This window comes from Cydia strobilella, chromosome 10, assembly GCF_947568885.1.
Source record: "Cydia strobilella chromosome 10, ilCydStro3.1, whole genome shotgun sequence".
Classification (NCBI taxonomy): Eukaryota; Metazoa; Arthropoda; class Insecta; order Lepidoptera; family Tortricidae; genus Cydia; species Cydia strobilella.
The window spans coordinates 17,941,441-17,965,492 of record NC_086050.1 but is presented as its reverse complement, the minus strand read 5'-3'; the positions used below and the strand labels follow the sequence as shown (position 1 = coordinate 17,965,492).

The 24,052-nt window shown below is 39.4% G+C and overlaps 2 protein-coding genes across 6 annotated transcripts; both read right to left on the bottom strand.

Annotated features, from left to right (window-relative positions):
* Positions 1-621: 621 nt before the first annotated feature.
* LOC134745049 (uncharacterized protein DDB_G0287625-like) lies at positions 622-19,389 on the bottom strand. 5 transcript variants are annotated; one of them, XM_063679025.1, is made up of 6 exons: positions 19,297-19,389; positions 17,974-18,127; positions 11,894-12,000; positions 10,437-10,538; positions 2,147-2,308; positions 623-1,569 (listed from the first exon to the last, which is right to left on the bottom strand). In XM_063679025.1, exons 1-6 carry the CDS (start codon positions 19,357-19,359, stop codon positions 721-723), a joined length of 1,437 nt encoding a protein of 478 aa, XP_063535095.1. In that variant the 5' UTR covers positions 19,360-19,389; the 3' UTR covers positions 623-720. The 5 variants fall into 5 exon arrangements, with proteins under 5 accessions (XP_063535091.1, XP_063535095.1, XP_063535096.1 ...); XM_063679022.1 differs by having other exon boundaries at positions 625-1,569; positions 11,894-12,003; XM_063679024.1 differs by lacking the exon at positions 19,297-19,389 and adding an exon at positions 18,979-19,086 and having other exon boundaries at positions 625-1,569; positions 11,894-12,003.
* Positions 19,390-19,434: 45 nt separating this feature from the next.
* LOC134744964 (uncharacterized) lies at positions 19,435-23,137 on the bottom strand. The gene is made up of 3 exons (XM_063678911.1): positions 22,932-23,137; positions 20,147-20,262; positions 19,435-19,627 (listed from the first exon to the last, which is right to left on the bottom strand). The coding sequence occupies exons 1-3, from the start codon at positions 22,941-22,943 to the stop codon at positions 19,435-19,437; spliced, it is 321 nt and encodes a 106-aa protein (XP_063534981.1). The 5' UTR covers positions 22,944-23,137.
* Positions 23,138-24,052: the final 915 nt, after the last annotated feature.

Here is a 24,052-nt window from a genome sequence, read left to right as displayed (position 1 = left end):
CAGCAAAAAAATCACGTTTGTTGTATGGGAGCCCCATTTAAATATTTATATAATTCTGTTTTTAGTATTTGTTGTTATAGCGGCAACAGAAATACATCATCTGTGAAAATTTCAACTGTGTAGCTATCACGGTTCATGAGGTACAGCCTGGTGACAGACGGACAGACGGACGGACAGACGGACAGCGGAGTCTTAGTAATATGGTCCCGTTTTTACCCTTTGGGTACGGAACCCTAAAAATGAGTGCGTGTTCTTTCCTATCTAACGGTGTTAAAAAGTGACGTCGGTTCTATCATATAATTATAACGTCCACTGTGTCCAATACGTTTGTAGGTGGTAAGAAGAGCATTATTGTATTATACTTCAAACTTCAACATGTAATCTCTATCTAATTGGCCTGGTCCACATGGAATTAATTTATTTAGCTTTGAATAATTCACGGTTAGATTCACTAGACATATCGAACAGGATATGGACCGTGGTGTATGGGAGCTCGAAAACAATACAAAAGGTAATCACGGTCCATATATCCCGGACCATAATGCTGACTATACTTGCAAAAAAAACACACCTGATGTAACATAACATATTTAATTATTTAATTTCCTTTGTATTGTATTGAACTTGTTATACATTATCAAAATTACTAATATTCATAAGATATCTTACCAAGTAGCTTTGCTTTGATAATTATTTAATTATTATTCTATTTATTTATATTTAAGTTTCATCCATTGCTTCTTCTGGTTTGGCATTAGCATCATCAACAATTTTCGGAGCACTTTCTGTATTAATATTATCAACATTTTTTACGTTCTCAGCATTTGGCGAACTCGCAGCCACATTAGATACATTTTCAACGCCAGCGTTTCCAATTTTAACAGAGATTCCAGTATTTCCAAATTCTCTAGAGGTTATAGGATTAAGAGTCATGACAGGATTAGTAGGTTTATTATTATTTCCTGCGTTTCCAGTGTTGATATTATTTGTAGGGTTTATAGTGATTATAGGGTTCGATTTAGCAGTATTAGCTGGTTTTGGACTTGAAGCAGCGACTGCGATGACATTAGAAGCAGTACCAACACTTGTTACATTTAAAACATTCTTAGCTGTTGCAGTATTTCCAGCTTTTGACGTATTGGCCGTTATAACATTCGCATTCTTAATATTGCCCTCATTACCAACACTAGCAACACTTATAGTGTTAACATTGCTAACGTTTCCAGCATTTTTAGCATTGGTCATTACAGCTGCATTCGCATTCATGACGTTAGCAGCACTCGCAGCATTCATGACATTAGCAGCATTTGCAGCATTTATGATATTAGCTGAATTCACATTCATAATATTAGCTGCATTTGTATTAATGACGTTAGCAGCGCTTGCAGCATTCATGGCATTAGCAGCATTTGCAGCACTAACAGCTATAACACGTTTTTCCATTTGTCTACTCCTGTATACTTCCATGTCAAACTGTAGACGCGCTCGTTCTAGATCAATGCGCTCGCGCATTAAAGCGTTACGTGTTTTGTATTCGGCTACGAACTTGCGAAGGGTGTCGTTCAGGTCCTGAAATAGAAAAAAATGGGTACAGCTGCAGATCCATACAATGTTCTTTCGTCCATTTTTAGGGTTCCGTACCCAAAGGGTAAAAACGGGACCTTATTACTAAGACTCCACTGTCCGTCTGTCTGTCTGTCTGTTGCCAGGCTTTATCTCATAAACCGTGATAGCTAGACAGTTGAAATTTACACAGATGATGTATTTCTGTTGTCACTATATGAACAAATACTAAAAACAGAATCAAATAAATATTTAAGTGGGACTCCCATACAACAAACGTGATTTTCTTGCCATTTTTTGCGTAATAGTACTCGCACTTGGCCGGTTTTTCTAAAGGTCTTTCTTTATCGCTGATTTGTAATATGTCCATTTTATGTATATAGTTGTATTGTTAAATCATTTTTTACATTTTCCCTGTAACTTTTACTATTTTATAAGTAATATCCGACAGGATATTGTGACAATGGCTCCGGAAAAAGCCTGCCTTCAATACACGATTTATTTGTTATAATCATAATCACTTCCATAATTGTGCATCTTTGTCACTTCTTTGCCATAAAATTATCAAAAACCTTAATCTTACCCTGATCACTGAATTCTTCTCCTCCATCACCTCATCCATGCCCCCCAAGATAGCTTCAGGCTGCGGGAACATCTCTTCCTGATCATGGGGCTCGATGTCCTCAGCTTCTGTTGGTTCCTCCTCCTGTTCTTCCGGGTGGTATACACCTTCAAACCTTTCCTCCTAAACATTTTATTTTTATGAATGACATTGAAGAAACTAAGATATTATACTTAAACAGACTTACAGAAGAACAGTCATCATCAGGGCATTTTCACTTAAAAATGTATGGTTATTTCTACTCAGAATCACGAGGACTATCGATTTAAGAAAAAAAAAGTGTCCCCAAAAAATGACAGTTTTGTATCGCATTTTCACATACATTTTGTGTTAAGTTTCGTTTTAGTAAATAGTTAGATTTTGTACGCCCTTAAAAAATCCTCCTATACCTCATCCGCTCCCTCATATTCACACTCTTGTGTATTGCTGTTTCGCTCGCACTCGTGCTGCGAGCGACATCTAGCGGAGCAATTGTCTCCAATCCAATATGGCGATTTGAGCGTTCCGTGTCGAATCCTCTCGTCTCTAATCAAGAAAAATCTGTGTAATTTATGTGTTAATCGAACAATCCGTATAATGAACGTGTGTGATGAGTGTTTTGTCGAAGACAACGAGAAAAGTCCAAGGCCTTGGTGAAAGTCAGCTCTCATGTGGTGATCGCAAGGAATACACGTGCCGGCATTCCCAAAACGGACATTTTTCAAGTAAGTGAGTGTGAATTTCCCATTTTCCCCTCTGTTTTTCCTTTCACTATTTTACATCCGCAGAATCAGTCAAATACAGTCCACTAAACGCGCTCGTGACTGAAAAGCACAAAAAAGCGCACCGCAAAAATAAAATTAACTATATGGGAAAGATTTTCAATATTTTGATTTAATATCACCCATAGTTTTGGTCACATCGATCCGAATATTCAATTAGTTTTGCAATCTAATTATCAAGTGATAAGCCTATTCTTAAATAACAGTAATATCACACTACTTATTATTCGCTTCGAAATAAATCTGGGCTAAGTACCTACTTTATGCTTGATTAATCAAATTAGTTATTCTCCCTTTTTTATTCATTTCTCAATACCGCACCGCAGGTAACTAATTTGATATTTCGTATTTCGCTCCCGCAAATCGGCATTATAAGTAAGTGTTATTTATACCTAGTTTTATCATTCGAAACGCAGTTGTTCGAGATTTCATTAATATCGCTCAAACACAAGTATTTCGCATAGTTATATCACATCTACCCGAAATTTGAAGGTTCGTTCGTTCTAGATTGTTCGACTGCATAGTTCACATAAAAGGTCGTAAGCGCAACTTGTATCGCATACAGTTACGACCTTCTTCCCGCAAACCGCATTGATTTTAATAATTTTACGCACTTTAAATACTTTAAGTTTCATATTGAGTATTTGTCGTTTATAATACGTGAATTCATAAATTTCATTGCTTAGTTGTTTAAATTTCGCGAAATAATATTAGCATTTCAATTCGCTCTTATTTCATTTGTACTAAGGTTTAATTTGGTACCGTATTGAATAATTACCGCCGCTTTCTGTACGCTGTTATTATTAATTACTGTAGGTATATTTGTTGTAAATTGCCGCTTAGTAACAAGTTTTAACCATGCCCGATGATGATAAAGATGCAGCCATCACCGGCTCCGGTGAACTTGTCATCCTCGAAGGTAAACGTAATGCGTATTTTACGCGTTTACAAAATATTTATACCTTATCACTTAAGGCGCAACAAGATGAAATACAACGCAATTTGTTTGTGAATAATGTCGCGGCTTTGGACCAGTTGCGGTCTGATTTTGAACGTGTCTTGGACACTTATAACTCGCGATTAATCCAACAAAAACCTAACGCTACAGTTAATTATCAACCTTTGATCGCTTTTGATGAGATGTATTGTCAAATAAAACGCGTGCAGGCTGAAATAAAGGATAATATGAATGAGGTACAAAAAAGTCAATCTTATGCTGTAAAACATAAGTTGCCCGCCATTGAATTGTTACCATTTAACGGTGAGATTCAGAATTGGCCTTTATTTTATGAGCAATTCAAAAGTGTCATTCATAACAATCCGCGTCTATCGGACAGCGAACGCGTGCAGTTTTTAGTAGGTAAATTGACGGACAAGGCGAAGTCTGTGTGTGCCGGACTGCCGGCCACAGGTGAGAACTATCTCATTATATGGCAAGCTCTTATTGATAAATATGAGGATAAACGCGCGCTGGCTATTGGCTACGCTAATCAATTGTTGAATTTTAAAACTATACCGACCGGGTCGGAAGCAAATTTGGATGCCTTTCTATGCAGATTCGACGCATCTGTAAGGGCGCTAAAGGCGCTCAAGTTAAACGACTTGGCAGATTTTCTCTTTTTACATCTCGCATTACAAAGATTGGATTCGGAATCTGTTAAATTATTCGAAATGTTTTATCGTAAAGAAAAGTGCCCGTCTTATGCTAACCTTGTTGAGTTTATCAAAGAGCAGACCAAGGTCGTACCTCACTCGCTGTCAAAACAAACTTTTCACGCGTCTAAACCTACTAGTTATGATAAAGGTTTACCTACTCCAAAAAACATCCAAACCAAATCTTTTGTCAGTCGACCCGCCCAGACACCAATTTGTCAGTTGTGTAAAACCGATAAACATGAACATTTGTATCAGTGTTCCGTTTTTACAAAAATGACACCGCATGAAAGGTATAAATTCGTAAAATCGAATTCAGTTTGTAATAATTGCCTTAGTTACAAACATAAACTGTCCGCTTGTAGTTCTCAACGAACCTGCAGTGTGTGTGCATCTAGGCATCATACACTGCTTCATTTCAATTCGCCGGTAAATAAACAGTCTAGTTTAATGCCGCCGCAAAACTGTTCTTCCAGTTTAGTGCCGCCGTCGGCACTCGCTTGCACACCTGTGCATAAACCGACAAACGATACGCAACCGCGCGCTCAAGGAGATACGGTTGATAATAGTTTGCAAACTAGATCCACTTTAAGCCATGTAACGTACGCGCCTTGTAGCAGCGAGGCGGAATCTAATGACGCGGACTGTTTAACCCTTTTAGCTACGGCAAAAGTTAAACTTCTAGAAACGAATCATGCTTCTGGTGAATATTTGCGAGTTTTGATTGATCCTGGATCGCAAAAGGATTATATTACTCTTGACTGTTGCAAACGTTTATCTTTACCAATTTCAAATAAAAATCGTTACTCGAACGTTAAAGGCATCGGAAATATTTCAGAAAAAATATTCGGTCTTGCATCGGTAAAGTTTAGCTCTAGGTTTGACAATCCTCATGTCTACTCAGCAAAACCGCTCGTAATTGAAAGAATTACGTCAGAATTACCGGAGGAGTCCTTAGATTTATCGGTAATAAAATTATTTGAAAATTTACCTCTGGCAGACGATAGCTTTTATGAACCCGGACCTATTGAAATGCTCTTAGGTGTCAATTTCTTTGTCGAAATTTTACGGGATCACAAAATTCGCAACGTTGGCATACCGGCAGCCATAGAGACTACTCTAGGTTATTTAATTATGGGAGACAGCAATTGGCCGTCCTCACCACACTCCGAGACGCGCGCCTTCTGTGCGTTCACGCATGAACCGCTTAACGAAAGTTTGGAAAAGTTTTGGGCTCAAGAAGAAGTTCCAAATAAAAGGTTTTTAAGCCCTGACGATCAGGCATGTGAACAAATATTTACCACAACTACAACGCGTAACGATAATGGTTCTTACGCTGTGGACCTTCCTTTCAAAGAAAGTCCTAACGCTTTAGGCAATTCTTTTCTAACCGCAAAAAAGAGATTTTTAATGCTCGAAAATAAGTTTTCTCGCAACCCGCAACTTCATAAAAGTTATAATGAGATTATTCTCGATTATTTGGATAAGGGAATTATTTCTCTGGTTCCTCCTGAGGAACTCCTCGGTCCAGGTTTCCATCTACCGCATCACCCGATAATTCGCAACGACAAAAGCACTACTAAAGTGCGCTTAGTACTGGATGGAAGTTGTAAGACGGACAGCGGTCTGTCCTTGAATGACCTTCTACATACTGGTTGCAACTTGCAGGCGGATATTTTTCAGATTCTTCTGAACGTCCGCATATTCCGCATTGCCTTTTTCGCCGATGTTCGGCAAATGTACTTATGTATCGAAGTACATCCTCCGCACCGCTCCTTTCAAAGGATATTATATCGCTTTTCGCCCGAAGAACCGCTAAATACCTTCTGTTTTAACCGTGTCGCTTTCGGTCTTCGATCTTCTCCATTCCTTGCATTGCGCACACTTCGTCAGCTCGCTAGCGACGAACGTGATAGGTACCCGCTCGCAGCAGATGTCCTCGAACGAGACGTTTACATGGACGATCTAGCTTCTTCTGTTTCTTCCCACGAGGAAGCAGTTACGACAGCGACCCAGTTAATTAGCCTATTCAAGGCTGGTGGGTTTGATTTAGTTAAATGGACTAGCAACTCTCCTCAGTTGCTAGAACACATTCCCGCAACCCATCGCCAGCCTGAATCCGTCTCTTTCGACGACAGCGGCTCTCTTAAGATACTTGGCCTTCAATGGCTTCCTGGGTCTGATGAGTTCGTTTTCACTGTCTCACCTCCTCCGCTTACAGGCACGAAACGAGCTATTCTTTCTGCCACCGCCCGCTTGTATGACGTTCTTGGCCTAGTAGGGCCCGCTATTCTTTATTCGAAACTCCTCATAAAGGAGTTGTGGCTGTTGAAACAAGGCTGGGATGATTTGCCTCCTCAGCACATTTTATGTTTATGGCACCAGTTTGTCAGCGAGCTGCCTCTTATTTCTGACATAAAATTTTCTCGACATCTAGGCATTGAAAAAACCTCAAAGGTAACGCTTATTGCTTTTGCTGACGCAAGTGAAAAGGCGTATGGCTGTGTCATCTACGCACACGTCGTTACGGACAATCAACATCCCGTCATACGCTTAATTTGCTCCCGCTCGAAAGTAACACCGGTGAGGACGGTGACTGTTGCGCGTCTGGAACTTTGTGCAGTTGTTTTAATGTCAAAGCTGCTTCGTGTCGTCCATGACACATTATCAGAACGCCACAGCATTGATGATGTCTACGCATTTTCAGACTCAGAGGTCGCTTTATGCTGGGTGCACTCGTCACCGCATAGGTTCGCTACATATGTAGCCAACCGCATCGCTCAATGTCAGGCAAATTACGCACCGGAGCATTTCTATCATGTGTCCGGATCTGAGAACCCGGCAGATTGTTTGTCTCGTGGACTACTTCCCTCCCGCTTAAAGGACCATAATCTCTGGTTTAACAGTCCGTCCTGGGCATCCTTACCAGTTAACGAATGGCCTATAACTAAGTTCTCGCCCACAGCTAAGGCACTTTCTGAGGAAAAGGTTGTCTCTTTTGTTGCTACTAATGAAAGCAACAGCAGTCACTGGCTTCTGGAGTTGGGTGAAAGGTTTTCTTCATGGCACCGGTTTCTTAAATCAGTTGTCCATGTCTTAAGATTCATCAAAAAACTACCTCGAGGCGGCGAAATCACTGCCTCTGACCTGGACGCGGCAGAATTGTTCGTGGTCAAGGTCATTCAACAAATTTCATTTGCTGATGATTTACGCAATATTAAAAATGGCAAGGTATGCTCACCCTCACTTCGCAAATTATTTCCTTTTGTCACTGATGACGTTCTACGAGTGGGAGGACGTCTAGGCAACTCTTCTCTGGATTATTGTAGTAAACATCCCGCAGTGTTGCCCAAGAAAGGGCACCTTATTGAAATTTTAATTGATTTTTTCCATCGCGAAAACTTGCACGCCGGCCCGCACCTTTTGCTTTCTATTTTGAGACAGAAATATTGGATTTTGTCAGCACGTCGAATTGTGAGACAGCGCTTTCACAAATGTAACGCTTGTTTCAGAGTCAATCCGACCAATACGTTCCCTTCTATGGCAGACCTGCCAGAGTGTCGCGTTAATGAAAGTAAAGCATTCACGCATACGGGGGTAGATTACGCCGGTCCTTTCAACATTACCATGGTCAGAAAGCGTGGGGCAAAAAGCCAAAAGGCATGGCTGTGTCTTTTCATCTGTATGGTGACAAAGGCCGTTCATACTGAACTCGTCTCGTCGCTCAGTTCTGAGGCATTCTTAGATGCCTTCAAAAGATTTATTTCCCGCCGTGGGCCGTGTCAGGTGTTATATAGTGATCATGGAACAAACTTCGTAGGCGCTAAGGCTTATCTTAAAGAACTTTATTCTTTTCTTAACACCGAAGAATATTACAAAACGTTTCGCGAGGAGCTCTTAAAGCATCGTATAACTTGGCGCTTAAACCCTCCCAACGCACCTCACTTCGGAGGCGCTTGGGAAAGTAATATTAAAAGCTTTAAAACGCATCTTCACCGCGTCATAGGCAAACAAATTCTGACCTACCAGGAACTATTGACGGTGACAATTCAGATCGAGAGTCAGCTAAACAGTAGACCTCTTTACGTTTTGAGTTCCGATCCATCGGAACCTACTGCTTTGACCCCCGCTCATTTCATATGTACTGCACCCTTGCAGCACTTACCCGCAGCCGATTTGAGTCAGGAACGAACGGACCTTTTAACCCGGTATTCGTTGTTAGATTCAATTGTCCAATCTTTTTGGAAGCGTTTCCGAACTGAATACCTTCACAACTTGCAGAGCAGGGAAAAATGGAATACTCCAGCTAAGCCATTAGCCGTAGGAACTGTCGTACTTATCAACGTGAATAATGCACCGCCCTTGCAATGGCCTATCGGCGTTATAACGCGTGTTTTTCCTGGTCGAGACGGAGTCGTACGAGTTGCGGAGGTGCAAACGCGAGGAGTTAAATTGGAACGACCTATAGTGCGGTTATGCCCACTGCCTACTCAGTAGAGTTCTTTTATGTTAACTTTATTAGTACTAACTGTTTTTATTGATACTTAGTTTATAGTTAAGTCAAGCATAACTGGGTGGGTACTTAGTATTCATTTATTTCTATTTTTATATTAAACTTCTATTTTTTTTTTGAAGGGAATCCTTCAAGCCCGGGGGGATGTTAAGTTTCGTTTTAGTAAATAGTTAGATTTTGTACGCCCTTAAAAAATCCTCCTATACCTCATCCGCTCCCTCATATTCACACTCTTGTGTATTGCTGTTTCGCTCGCACTCGTGCTGCGAGCGACATCTAGCGGAGCAATTGTCTCCAATCCAATATGGCGATTTGAGCGTTCCGTGTCGAATCCTCTCGTCTCTAATCAAGAAAAATCTGTGTAATTTATGTGTTAATCGAACAATCCGTATAATGAACGTGTGTGATGAGTGTTTTGTCGAAGACAACGAGAAAAGTCCAAGGCCTTGGTGAAAGTCAGCTCTCATGTGGTGATCGCAAGGAATACACGTGCCGGCATTCCCAAAACGGACATTTTTCAAGTAAGTGAGTGTGAATTTCCCATTTTCCCCTCTGTTTTTCCTTTCACTATTTTACATCCGCAGAATCAGTCAAATACAGTCCACTAAACGCGCTCGTGACTGAAAAGCACAAAAAAGCGCACCGCAAAAATAAAATTAACTATATGGGAAAGATTTTCAATATTTTGATTTAATATCACCCATAGTTTTGTAAACGCGTAAAATACGCATTGACCGTTACAAATCTGACACCCATAATTTGTATGAAAAACTGGAGACACTTTTTTTCTTTGTCTCATTCAATAGTACTCGTGATTCTGAGTCTAAATACCCCAAAAGCTGATGGTTTTTCGAAAAATGTAAATGGTACCATTTTTCTGAAAACCCCATCAACAGCCGAACACTATTTGTTCTAATAACTCGCCAAATCTAAAGCCTCGCCTCGCCTTAAAGTAATTTTGAAAAAGATATATCCTAAGATTAATTTCGGTTTAAAACTTCCCTTCTACTAAATAACACTACTATGATTGTTTTTAGTACATATTAATGCTAAACTGAAATAAATGTCATATACTAAGAAAAAGTGACCAAGGCCTCCATTGCTCCAGGCTGGAATCGAACCAGCGTCCTCTGCTATTGAGGCAGGTGCCTGTACCATAAGAGCGTGTCATACCTGTTAGCTATTTGTTTTACAAGGAGGCAAAGTTGTTGTTTAACTCTTCGTGCTTATATTGATACCCTAAGCAAGCGAAAGATTCCAAAATTCTCTATCTGCCATGTGGTATTGCATTGCGCCAAAAATTTGCATGATAATGAAAATTTACCTTGACAATGACGTTTTCAAAATGGCCATCATTGATTGTGAACGTGTTGAAAACGTTTCTTTTGGAGTTCATATTGTCCGTTACCCTGATCACGAGTTGTTCCTAGAAAAGTAGAAAATGAAAATAATTAAGAATATTTTCCCCTCACTAGCTCGGAAAGCCGTCTATTATCCTTTAAAACAAGCGGGGAAAAACGCATTTTATCCACTAGCGGGGAAAGTAATTTGACCTTGGATGGAGCGTGTTTAAGTAGCTTGACAGATAACAAAACGTAAAACGCTCATGATAATGGTTCGTTCGATATTAGTTATCATTAAATAAATGGTTTGAGAATCTAATAAAAAATACCAAATTTAGCTTTATTTAATAAATTTAAGTCATAAACCTTAAAATTCCATAAGAAACGTTAGATTTTTTGTAATGATGTTAAATATAATTCTGAACGCACAAGTTGAGTCGATGCAATTTCAAAACGCATCGTTGACATTTCATACGTCAGAACAGAAATGTCAACATTGTCAACAAAATTTTTACTGTTCTTCTCACCGACTCACGTAAAAATCAGAATTTCTAGTGTTTTCTGTTATAATATCGTAAAAAAATTTGTGATTCCAGTGATGAAGATGATCTAACGCCTGTGGATGTTGCACTTTCCTCGCAAAAAAGTTTTGAGGGGAAAAGTTTTGTGTTACACACGGGTGCAAATGTATTTTACTTCTCGTGTGTTGAAACACTCGCTACGCTCAGGATTCTATTTTAGAACCACTCGCTTCGCTCGTGGTTCAACTATAGTCCTTTCGCTTGCTCATGTTTCAATTCCACACTCGCGGGTAAAATACAACTTTGCACCCTTGTATAACAAATAACTATTTCCCTTTGGCTGTCTGCTAACGATTCCAGTTTAGCCTCGATGAACCAAACGTTCGGCAAAGAGTCAAAGAGACATATTTTATATTATAATGGTCAGTAAAAAGTGTTACTGTTTTACCGTCACTGTGGTCGTAGTAAATGTGTGAAGCCCAATTTTTAAAAGGTCGGATCGGATGGCATTTATTTGTTTAAACTAGTGCGTATAGGTACTCCATTACTTGCTATCAAGTTTGGGGTCGCACCTCAGGTTAATTAAGCGAGTCATGGCAAAAAAGCGGTGGTAGCCGAGTGGATCTGACGTCCGACTTTCAATCCGGAGTTCGCGAATTCAAATTCAGGCACGTACCAATGAGTTTTCTGGAACTTGAACTGAAACCTACAATACATCCGCGAGGAAGTTCAAAGGTGTATTGTGAAGTCCTCAACCCGCAATGGACCAGCGTAGGGACTATAGCCCAAAACCTCTCGCGCAGGAGAGGCCTGTGCTTAGCAGTGAAACTTATATACGTATATAGTTTTTTTATGGCAAAAATACTGAGGCGTTCATGATGAGTAAATTAAGTGAATCATTTAGTTAGTTAGTTTACCCCTTTAGTCTTCTCAACTTGGCCGTCCTCTGCCGCTGGGCCGGATACTGGTTCTGGTAAAGGTTCACGTACTGGCGGTGGAGTCTCTGGCCTTGAGGAGCTGGCGCCTCCTGTAACAAAACGATACGGTGTTTATAATAAATAAATGTGGATTGATTTCATTTTTATTGAGCCTTTAGTTTTTATTGGTATCGATACCTTGAATCCCACCCAGCACTATCCCCTTCCTCTTCTTAAACCGATCCAGCCACCCCCCACTGGCCAGAAAGTCGTCCCTTCCAGTCATCTCTTTATGTAGCGTCTTTGCTTTCAAAATGATGAGCGACCCCGTCATAGCATACAAACTTCTTTCTTCTAAATACCATTGGTATAATTTCTCTTCTAACTCGGGATTTTCGGCTGATCTTAAAGTTTTCCTTTCTGATGTGTATGGGAGCTTAGCAGCGGTTTCTATGTTGTGACGGTTTTTATAAATGTCGTAGATGGTGGATCTTCCAATGTTAAATTCTCGGGAGAGTTGGCTGTATGTTTCACCCGCGTCTATTCGGTTTATTATTTCGTTCTTGATTTTGAGTGTTAGAGTTAGCTTCTTGCGTTTTACTCGTTCTGACATGACTTGTTTGTTTTTACTTTAGAGTTGTTGGTTTGGTCTGAAGGCTGTTCTGCGGGCTTAGCACGGTAGCATTTTTATCGTCTGTCACCATGCCTGTCACGTTCTAATGTAGTGCGAAAGTGACAGGCATAGTGACAGGTGATAAAAATGCTACCGTGCTAAGCCCGCTGGTTTTAAGAGGGCCTTAATCACAGGCCTTAATAGTCACAGGAACCTAGTCAATAAAATCGGAAATTTCATGTTACTTTATTCAGAATGTTATTTAAAATTAAAGCGTAACTTCGATTGTATGGAATGTATGGTAGCGGCTTTTATAAAATTTTCTACATACCTATCTAGAAACTAGATATCTAGTTACCGATGACACCTATTTGTATAACGAACATTAATATGGATTTATATTATAGTTTCTGAAAAGACCTGTGACACTGACGAACTGACTATGTACTTACAGTCAAGTGTAAAAATATGGGTGTACACATCTTACTCAAAAATATGTCCCATATAGCTCTTATGTCGGCGAATTAAGAACTATGGGACATATTTTTGAGTAAGTTGTATTATGTTGTACCTGTGCAACCATATTTTTACACTTGACTGTACATGATAACATTTAGGTAACTACTATAAGTTTTTTTTTCGAATTCGAAGTGACCCTAAACACCTTTACAAAAAACAGTACAGTTTATTGTCCAACTAGGGAATATTTTATGAGATATTTTTTTTATTGTGTTTTTTAAGTAGTCACTAGTAGTTTAAGTAGTCACTAAACTAAATAATAGTTTATTGTATTTTGAAAAATAATAATAATGGGACACCATAACGGCCACTTGCACCAGATGTCCAGGGTTATCCACTAAACTCGGAGTTAACCGTAACACAGGGTTCAATTGTACTAGTAACCTCGTGTTAGTGGCTAACCCTGGATGGCGCAAGTGTCCCTAAGCTAACAAATAACAAAAAGGTGCATTGAGATAACGCCGAAAGCGGGATAGTTTTGGAAATGGCAAATAACTACTAAACTAGTCTAATCGACATTCTAAGCACTTTTTACTGTAGCAACAGTTGGTAAGCAAGATGCCTTGGTAACGCAGCGTCTTACGTAAGCGAACAATTCGCGAACGCGTAGCGAAGCGGCGCGGCGCGGCGCGGCGGGCCCACGGCGTTCGCGTTCGCAACGAGATCGCCCACGTAGGACACTTCTATAGATATCAAAACTATCGAAGGATTGATTCACACAGCTCCGCGGCGCGCCGCGCCGCTTCGCATTCGCGTGTTGTTCGTCTACGTAGTAAGGATGACTCACGTTAGACCGGGCCGTGTCCGGCCCGTAGCTTCCGGCGCTTACGTTTCTATGACATGACAGGTGATCACGTGATGCTTTCCATAGAAAACGAAGCGCCGGAAGCTTCGGCCCGGACACAGCCCGGTCTAACGTGAGTCATCCTGTACGCTGCGTAAGCGAACAACTCGCGAACGCGAAGCGAAGAGGCGCGGCGGGCTCACGGCGTTCGCGTTCGCAACGAGATCGCCCACGTAGGACACTTCTATAGGTATCAAAGGATTGATTCACCCCGCGCCGCATCGCTTCGCTTCGCGTTCGCGTGTTGTTCGCCTACTAGTACGTTGCGTAGCGTTGCAGTAGCGTAAGTGTTGCTAAAGCATAAAGTGCTTCTTGTTTTATATGTAGTTAATAATTATTTGCCATTTTCAAAATTACCCCGCTTAATTACCCCAATGCACCTAAAAAATAAAACCTAGTTCCCTACCTCCAGTATATCTGTAGTAGGCAGCGTAGGCACGCTGGTACGCTAGCCGCTTTTCCCGTTCCCCCTCACTCTCCAATCTCCTCTTCTCTTTTAATTTCCTCGCTTTATAGACTAAAGACCTTCTTTTCATACGAGGCATGGGTACATAATTTAATAGGTAGGTTGATATTTTTAGCACTATGTTTTTTACTCTAAACTTTTAGCCAATACCTATATAATTTATTTGAAATACAGAACTGTTAGTGACGTCACGGTCCAAGTTACCTACTCTTTATAATTTTATCATATTCAATAAATAAAAGTTTCTAAAAAAATAACTGCAGTCTACGTAGCTATGCCAATACCTAATTTACTGGCGCTAGTGGCGCTTTATTTCGTACATGGTGTGATGGTGTGAAATAATATATTTTAAATACACAACTCCCCTACCCTACTGTTATTATCATACAGTAACTTATACTAGAGGTCATAGTAAATTTTGTAACCCCAGTAAATTCACCGCCATCTGTCGACACACTTTAAAACTAAAAATAAAGATTTATAAAAATACGATAAAATGTATTTAAATATGGATATTTTTTTTTTTATTTGCATTAATTATTTTTATGATTTTGACCCATGTTCTTTCACTGATATGCGTTAAAATTGTTAAATAACAAACGAAACCGTCAACGCCATCTATACCACAGTAGGCCAAAGCTAGTAGCGCCCTCTGATCGAGAATCAAATTTTCGTGATTTTCGAGGCACGTTTTTTCCTTAGACTGTATCCATCTATTACGGAGTTATATCTATCTTTGGTTATTATTAACAAAAGTCGTTATAGTGGAAGTCGTACGAGCGCAATTTCAAAGAAAATCCGTAAATCGATGTACAGTTTAGCCATTTGGCACACGCATACTAGAGGTCAAAACAAAATTTTTTACCCGCAGTTCTTAAAAAAAATCCCTTAGTGCTGTATTTTTTTTGTATAGGAAAAAAAATCAGAAACCTATCGTGTGTGGTTATTATAATATCAAAGGGCTTTTTGAGGCTATTCTAAATATATATCACATCATTACATGTCAGCCATTTTAATAATCATTTTCAAAACAAACCAAGTTTGGGCTCCTCCATTCATTCATATGTGAAAATTTCAACTGTCTAGCTATGTTCATGAGATACAGCCTGGTGACAGACAGACGGACAGTGAAGTCTTAATAATAGGGTCCCGTTTTTACCCTTTGGGTACGGAATTCTGAAAACAGAATAAAATAAATAGGTATTTTAGTGAGGCTCCCATACAATTTTTTGCGTAATGGTACGGAACACTTCGTGCGCGAGTCCGACTCGCACTTGGCCGGTTTTTATTTTATTTTTCAATATTCCAAAGTTCTACATCAGTAGTTTTAGTATCTATTTTACAATACTTATGGGACTCCTAAGGGATTTTTTTTAGGAACTGGGTCAAAAAAATTGTTTGCACTATATATTAAAATATGCGTGTGCCAAACGGCTAAACTGTACATCGATTTGCGGTTTTTTAGGGTAAAAACGGGACCCTATTACTAAGACTCCGCTGTCCGTCTGTCCGTCTGTCCGTCCGTCTGTCCGTCTGTCTGTCACCAGGCTGTATCTCATGAACCGTGATAGCTAGACAGTTGAAATTTTCACAGATGATGTATTTCTGTGTAATGTACAAATACTAAAAACAGAATAATATAAATATTTAAATGGGGCTCCCATACAACAAACGTGATTTTTTTGCTGTTTTTTTCCCTAATGGTACGGAACCCTTCGTGCGCGAGTCCGACTCGCACTTGGCCGGTTTTTTTGCGTACCTACACCTATAACGCTGCTGGCGCTGCTGCATTCATAAGATTCAGTTCTAAGCGTGAAAATATTCTATGACACTAACTCAATCGCCACAATAAGCTAATGTCAACTCTAACTGCACACAGTAAGGTTTAAATTGAATCGACAGGTTATTTCACTTAAGCTTTTCCGTCCGCAAGGAACAACGTAAGTCACTTATTTTTACCGGCCACGCGGCTATCTATGACGCCAGGCGATTTAAAACTCTAAACACGTACAAATAGAGTCCACAAAAAGTACCACTCACATAGATAACTTACAAAAACGCGTAAATTGAAATTTCAAAAATCGAACGAAAAGCAACGTGCTCTCCCTCTAAAACCGTTCGGAGTACTGGGGCACGCAGAGCATGTCCCCCGTGCCGGATTAGAAGAGTCGGAACAGCGAACAGCGGTCGTCTCTGTCTCTTGCGTGGTGTGGGCTAGTGTGCGAGAGAGACAGTTGCGACGCCATTTTGGGTGGCGGATTACTTTAGAATCGATATAGGCCTCGTGCACACAATTTGACTATTATACCGTGACTATTATTCTTACAAAAGACGCACGTGGTAATTATTTCGTAGAGGTATCCTGCGTCATCTTGCGTACGGGTGTTTAATAGAAATGGGGCAGTGAGGTGAAGTAAAAAATAATATAATATATTGTGTTCAAAGATTCCTTAATCAGCAACAGCTTCTTATTGAAAGTTATTCAATTCATTTTATTCAGAGATTTGACAGATTCTCGGCCATATGACGTTTTATCAAAATTCGTATTTTTTTCTCAAAATTCGGCTTTTTGACTGGTATAGAATCACGAATAAATCTGTCGTTTGGTTTTTCGTTTCATCCTTACTTTTTTTTGTTTTAATATTTTATAATAATTATTTACCTACCTATTATTAAGTAGGGAGTTGGTTTTCTCATAAATCATAGTTACACTGTTGTACACTGGTTCGCTGAGCGTTCTGTACTGCAGGCAATGGTAATAAACAACGATTGCCAAATACGTTGCAGTCAAACGAATGCAAACTTTATTCCGTAGCGCACAAAAGCGTTAAGGACCGCACGTAATTGTCGACAAGCCATGTGAAAAATCTCTAACTGCGTGGAAGATGCTTTGTGCATTTTGCTTTGAGTTTTGTCTGAGGGGAGCGAGGTCTTTTTAGTGCAGAAAGTAGGTTAGTACTGAATGTAGTTAGCCGTAGTTTGACGTTCAGCAAATCTCACATAGGACATAGGTAATCTCACTCATTAAAACCTTCGTCGCCTTCATCCTTCTTACATTTAGGCGCCATGCCGGCCTGATAGATGAGTAAGATGAGGCTGCGTCCAGTGCCCTTCTTGTTTCCCATGCTGACTTTAGGCGCAAGTAGCCTTACCTTCATCGCCTTCGTCTTTCTTGTTCTTGGCAGGCGCCATGCCGTCCTGATAGATGAGGCTGCGTCCAGTGCCCTTCTTGTTTCCCATGCTGACTTTAGGCACAAGTAGCCTTACCTTCATCGCCTTCGTCTTTTTCTTGTATTTAAGCGTAATGCCGGCCTGATAGATGACACTGCGTCCAGGTGTAGGCACAAGTATATTATTTACCTTCATCGCCTTCGATTTTCTTGTATTTATATAGGCGCCATGCCGGCCTGATAGATGAGGCTGCGTCCAGCGTCCTTCTTGTTTCCGATGCTGACTTTAGGCGCAAGTATCCTTACCTTCATCGTCTTCGTCTTTCCTGTATTTAGGCGCGACAGCGGCGCGTTGAAGCCATTGTATTTTTGTGTAGGTGTCAAAACGGCGTTTTCTTTGAGAGATAAGTATCTGTTCGTAAGAATTATTATAATTATAATCTGTAACTGTAGGTTCAAGACCCTTACCTTCGTCGTCTTCTTTCTTGCATTTGGGCGCCATGCCGGCCTGGGTGATCAGGCTGATGATCTTGGGCGCCATCCCGTACAGATTGCGTCCAGTGCCTTTCTTGTTGCGGCCGCGTTGCATGGCGAGCGCGCGCTTTCGGAGGTCTCGCCATGTCTGATGACAAAAGAGAGGTAGAATAATGACAATATCTAGATTTCATAGAAATATGACATGGTTTAGATATGAATTAGAAACAATCCATCACACATTAGTGTGTAGAAAGATCGTAAAATTCATTTCTAATACTCGGTACAAGCTTCACTATCACCGAATGTTACCGAATGTTCTTTTCTTTCAATAGTCATGTAGGTATGTAGATAGTTTTTGGTGAGAAATAAAGAAAATAATGAATGAATGAAATGAATGAAATATTTATTTGCTTAGCCATGGTAATTACATACAGATGTTATAAATTAATTGATTTATTATCACATGTTTAGCCAAAAAATGGCATGCAAATTTAAAACTAAATAAGAGTTTTTATTACAATTTCAAAATTATTTGAAAGACAAATTTATTAAAATGATTAATATAACATGCAAGTCACATAATTTTTTTAATAACAAGTCACAAAGTTTAACAGTAGTTTAGTATAGTTTAATGCATATTTGTATTGTCCGTACCATTCGCGACGATTGGAATAAATCCAAACTCGATGACGTTGCGTTCGTTTTATCGCTTATTTTATATCTATGACTACATAAAATCTATAAAATCAACTGATATTGAATACTGGTAAAGCTGGACTAGTCAACCTTCTAGTATCAAACCCCAATAATAGTTTCTACGAGTAATCAATACGCATTCGTTAAATTTGGACTGACCTAAACTGTACGGTGGTAAAAAAAAACGTGTGCCGCTAACTCTATCCATAACTCATCGCTGCCAGGAAACGGTCTGGCGTGTGACACAGCTAGTTCATTCTTTCAGTCATTCAACCATCCCTTTATAAAACAACTACTTACCGTCTTGCACTGCTTGTAATTCTTCGGCAGCCCAAACTGGTTGATTTGTGCCGCTAACTCCATCCACAACTCATCGCTGCCAGAAAACGGTCTGGCGTGTGACACAGCTAGTTCATTCATTCAGTTATTCATCCATTCCTTTATAAAACAACTACTTACCATCTTGCACTGCTTGTAATTCTTCGGCGGCCCAAACTGGTTGATTTGTGCCGCTAACTCCATCCACAACTCATCGCTGCCAGTAAACGGTCTTGCGTGTGACACAGCTAGTTCATTCATTCAGTCATTCAACCATCCCTTTATAAAACAACTACTTACCGTCTTGCACTGCTTGTAATTCTTCGGCGGCCCAAACTGGTTGATTTGTGCCGCTAACTCCATCCACAACTCATCGCTGCCCGGGAAGGGTTTAGCGTGGGATACTGCTAGTTGTGGGTGTTTCTCTATGAACTTCCTTTATGAAACAACTTTACTTACCGTCTTGCACTGCTTGTAATTCTTCGGCGGCCCAAACTGGTTGATTTGTGCCGCTAACTCCATCCACAACTCATCGCTGCCCGGGAAGGGTTTAGCGTGGGATACTGCTAGTTGAGGGTGTTTCTCCATGAACTTCACCAGCTGCACTAGCTGGCAGGTCGTGGCGCGACATCTGGAAGTCCTTGGATCGTTGACCGACTTTCAAGAAACATAAATACTTAGATCCCCTCTAAATAGGTAAAAAATTACATAGAATTTACAGATCGTTTGTTTTTTAGGATTCGAAAGAGCATGAATATACATAGCGTCGCTATACTTACTCAACCTCATATGTGCAACAATCATTTGATGGAAATGTCGCTTTTCTTTCATTCGGAATACGGGTGTTTTTGTCATCAAATGAGTGTTGCAGATACGAGGTTGAGTAAGTATAGCGGCGATAGGTCCCCCCGTTTTAACGGGTGATAACAAAAGACGTTCACGAGGGTTCATCATACATAGCCGTTAACCACTATACGAGTTTTCGCCCGGGAGGCGATTGGCCATGGAAATATTTTCCTGGCCCGCGGTCTATAACTTTCATCGTCTAAAATGAAACTTTTTCCAGCGTAATTTCGGCTTGTAGGTAAGGAACCCCCAATATACACGGTCGAACATCCACTTGGCCGGTTATTTATAATTTTATACTTACTTGACTCTAGTTGCTGCCCGCTCCGCTGTGTGGTTCCAGATACTACCGCCTCTGGTCATCCAGTCTTCGTCTTCCATTAAGGAATACCGTTCTGACTTAACAACGGGTTCCTCAATCTGTAAATCGAAAATTAGGTAGTAAAAGTAGTAGTTTAACCAAGAAAAGTCTACATTCTGATAATAGCACACGCAGTGCAAGTGTTATTTTAAACGTCTAACTTCTATGACATTTTTTTTTTAATTCATGTATTTATTTAGGGACAGTCCCATCGTACCTTAATCTAAATTACACTCATCTACGGCCTGTCAGTATACTGACTAATATAATTATACACAAATAAATAGGTATATCTCCTTTGCCTCTTCTGAGATTGGTGCCGCCAAGATGCTTTGTAAAGCGCCTACATCTAACCTATTAATATTTAGCATAGAGTAACTTATACTAGAGCGGTACTGTCATAGTAAATTTTGTAACCCCAGTAAATTCACTGCCATCTGTCGACACACTTTAAAACTAAAAATGAAGATTTATAAAAATACGATAGAATGTATTTAAATATAGATAAATGATTTTTTTTATTTGCATTAATTATTTTTATGATTTTGACCCATGTTCTTTCACTGATATGCGTTAAAATTGTTAAATAACAAACGAAACCGTCAACGCCATCTATACGACTGTAGGCCAAAACTAGTAGCGCACTCTGAACGAGAATCAAATTTCCATCTATTACGGAGTTATATCTATCTTTGTATTTAGTGACTTCATCAGCAATTGTCTTTTACCTTCGTTCCGTACACATTCCACCAATATATGTTGAACATCCTCAACTTCTATGACATTATGACGTATCAATAACATTGCACTGCGTATGCGCTGCCTATTCTGATAGCACTATCAGAATAGTTGCAGACTTAACTTGGTCTAACTCTAGTAGTAAAGCACTTTAATGTACAAAATCTAAATATGAAACAGGAAAAACACGTCATTAGCACAAAGGCGAACTTATCCCTTTCAGGGATCTCTTCCAGCTAAGCTTTGAGCTGTTGAGGGAGAATTGGAGACGGTAGACATGCAAACTGTACAAAACGGCATAAAAAGAAAATATTTTAATTTCCAAACAGATAGATACAATGTATTTTTCACCTCAGCAGATCGAACAAGCCTACTTTCGTCACTCCAGGTAGTGAGGAAAGTGCGACTTTCCTCACTCAAGGGAGTGAAACAAAGTAGCTTTTTAATTTAGTGAAGGCCATGAACTGCCTCTTCATACTTCGGGGTCTATTACAAATTCGAAATACATTTTAACCTTTAATATGTTCTCACTACTGAGGTGAAAAATTATATGTGTCACACGAGAGCAAAGTTATTATACATCTCGTGTTTGTGAGTCCTTCGCAACGGTTAAGATTTTCTATTACTTGCTTCGCTCATGATTCAATTATAGAATCTTTTGCTTCTCGGGACTCGAAATCAACACTCGCAAGAAAAACCAACTTTACTCTCTTGTGCACAAATAACTATTGCAAGTAGTGAATAAAAAATAAAAAAAGCTTGAGTCAGTTGAGTCCCAAGAAAGGACATAGGTAGGTTAGGTTTATCACGAAAATAATCATTATACGCGGTCAAAAGTCGCGGGCAGAAGCTATAAAACCAACTAAAAACGATTTATATTTAACATAAGAACTAAAAATGAAATATATAATCGATTTTTAACTGAATAAATAATGCAGTGGTCGGAAACTATCTCATACGTGGACGAAAACTAAAATAACACTACTTTTGTAAAAAAAATTTTATGAAATAAACCGTAAATATTATTTAAGGTCAAGTAATATTAACCTAAAATTGATAATATTAGCAATACAAACAAATACAACACATTTTAGTAAGAGTAGGTACCTACTTAAAGATTTTTTTATCCATCTCCTATAAGTGGACGAAATCTGACACACTTACCCTTAAAATAACTTGGCATAGCTGTAAAATTAGGTTTACCTTGTGCCTGTTTGAATAAAGAATAAGGAATAAAATTTAATTACTACCTATTTAAAACTTGTTAAGTTGTTAACCGACTTCATTTTAAGAAATGGTGCATTCCAGCTTTAGACCATAACTTTTAGAATTATCGAGTGTAAATAATAATGTAACTATAAATTATAACCAAAGTAAAGCAACGAACGAGACAACAAGAGTGAGAAACTACGTACACGAGCGAGACAGCGCATCACGATAACCCATCAAAAGGGGGACACCGTTCTCGCATTCAATACGACGCTATTGTAATAATATTCCAATTCTAACACAGGGAAAATATAATTCTAGTTTTATGAAAATAAGGTTCAATTTGCATTGACAGTGTAAATGAGCTTAGCGGTTAACTGATACGTTTTGCAGCTATGCGAACGTGCGTTCTAGTGTTATTGCTATCGCTCTCCGCGCGAGTGCGAGTCTAATGTTTCTATTTCCAGTAAAAGCGCGCATTCTTAGTACAAATATTTATACAGATCTGGAGGTCTTGATACGCTGGATAGACTTAGCGTTCGACTCAAGTTTGTTTCTTAAGTAATGCGAATACACCACGTGAACTCTTCAACAATTTTATATTGTACATCCGTGAAAGCGCTGCGCTACATATTTGTTCCGCGCCTTGTATGGCGATCGCTAGTTCCACATTTGTCCGCGCGTAAATTTGACTTTGTTTTCTATATGCAATATTCTTATCTAATGCGTACTAGACAAAATTACGTGCATAGTTGGAAAATAAATCATTAAATCAACTTACCTCTTCCTTCATTGGATTATTATTAAAAAATCTAGTACTATCTTGAGACAAAATGATAAAATATTATAACACCGGTCGACAAACGTAGTATTGCAGCGACGACAAAACTGACACTGGCGTGGCGTATCGAGCGAGAGGGCAGTGTGCGAGTGAGATATAACACTCGATAAAACGAGATAGCCGAGCTATTTAGGGCCGTATAGTTATCTTGTATTCGTTATCTTACATTAGTATATATATATATATATTATAGATACGTAGGTATCTTTTATAGACTGGGCGAGTTAAGAGTCCCCGGTCCCCGGCAAGCTCGGCCGAATTTCACCTTCCCATACAAATGGAGTTTCGTTCTCATTTTAAAACTACGTGTTGGATTGTAATGAAACTTGCACATACAATGACACGAGGTACTTATATGACTTATATCTAGAATATTCTAGAAGTAATTGAACATTTATCACGAGTTGTTTATTTCAGAACTTTTATGGTTTCATAAGAATTAGTGGAAAAAGTTTATATATCAGAGGGTTTTCTTTTTTTACACAATTTTTAACAATGTATTTTTAAACGACTTTTTGGGTACAAATTATTTTATTAAATATTTTGATGTGTTTTCTTTTAAGTAGTCACACTAATTAAAGAAACAGTGACGAAACCCTCCAGTGGTGAAGGCCGGATTCGAACCGGCGTCTTTAGCTATCGCGGCTAACGCCATGAACCCCTAGGCCAGACTAGACTAGGCCTCGTCAACGCCATCTAGCTGAGCATAGGCCAAAGGTGTGGCGCCATCTATTTAAGAATGATTTTTCTTAATTTCCGAGGCACGTTTTTTCCTTAGACTTTATTCATCATATAAGGAGTTACATACGTTTATGCGTTTTAGGGTTCCGTAGCCAAAGGGTAAAAATGGGACCCTACCCTATTACTAAGAGTCCGCTGTCTGTCCGTCTGTCTGTCTGTCCGTCTGTCACCAGCCTGTATGAGATCTCATGAACCGTGATAGCTAGACAGTTGAAATTTTCACAGATGATGTATTACTGTTGCCGCTATAACAACAAATACTAAAACAGAATAAAATAAATATTTATCTGGGACTCCCATTCCCATACAACAAACGTGAT

Bases quoted from the DNA above. Each gene is read 5' to 3' on its own strand.
- LOC134744964 (XM_063678911.1), bottom strand. The intron at 19,628-20,146 runs GTAAGTATAAAA...AAGGACTTCCAG, and splicing joins CGGGCAGCAACTAGAGTCAA to ATGTCGCGCCACGACCTGCC.
- LOC134745049 (XM_063679021.1), bottom strand. From the start codon at position 12,506: ATGTCAGAACGAGTAAAACGCAAGAAGCTAACTCTAACACTCAAAATC. The intron at 12,004-12,091 runs GTATCGATACCA...GTTTTGTTACAG, and splicing joins AGTGCTGGGTGGGATTCAAG to GAGGCGCCAGCTCCTCAAGG. The intron at 10,539-11,893 runs GTAAACTAACTA...CTACTTTTCTAG, and splicing joins AAGTTGAGAAGACTAAAGGG to GAACAACTCGTGATCAGGGT.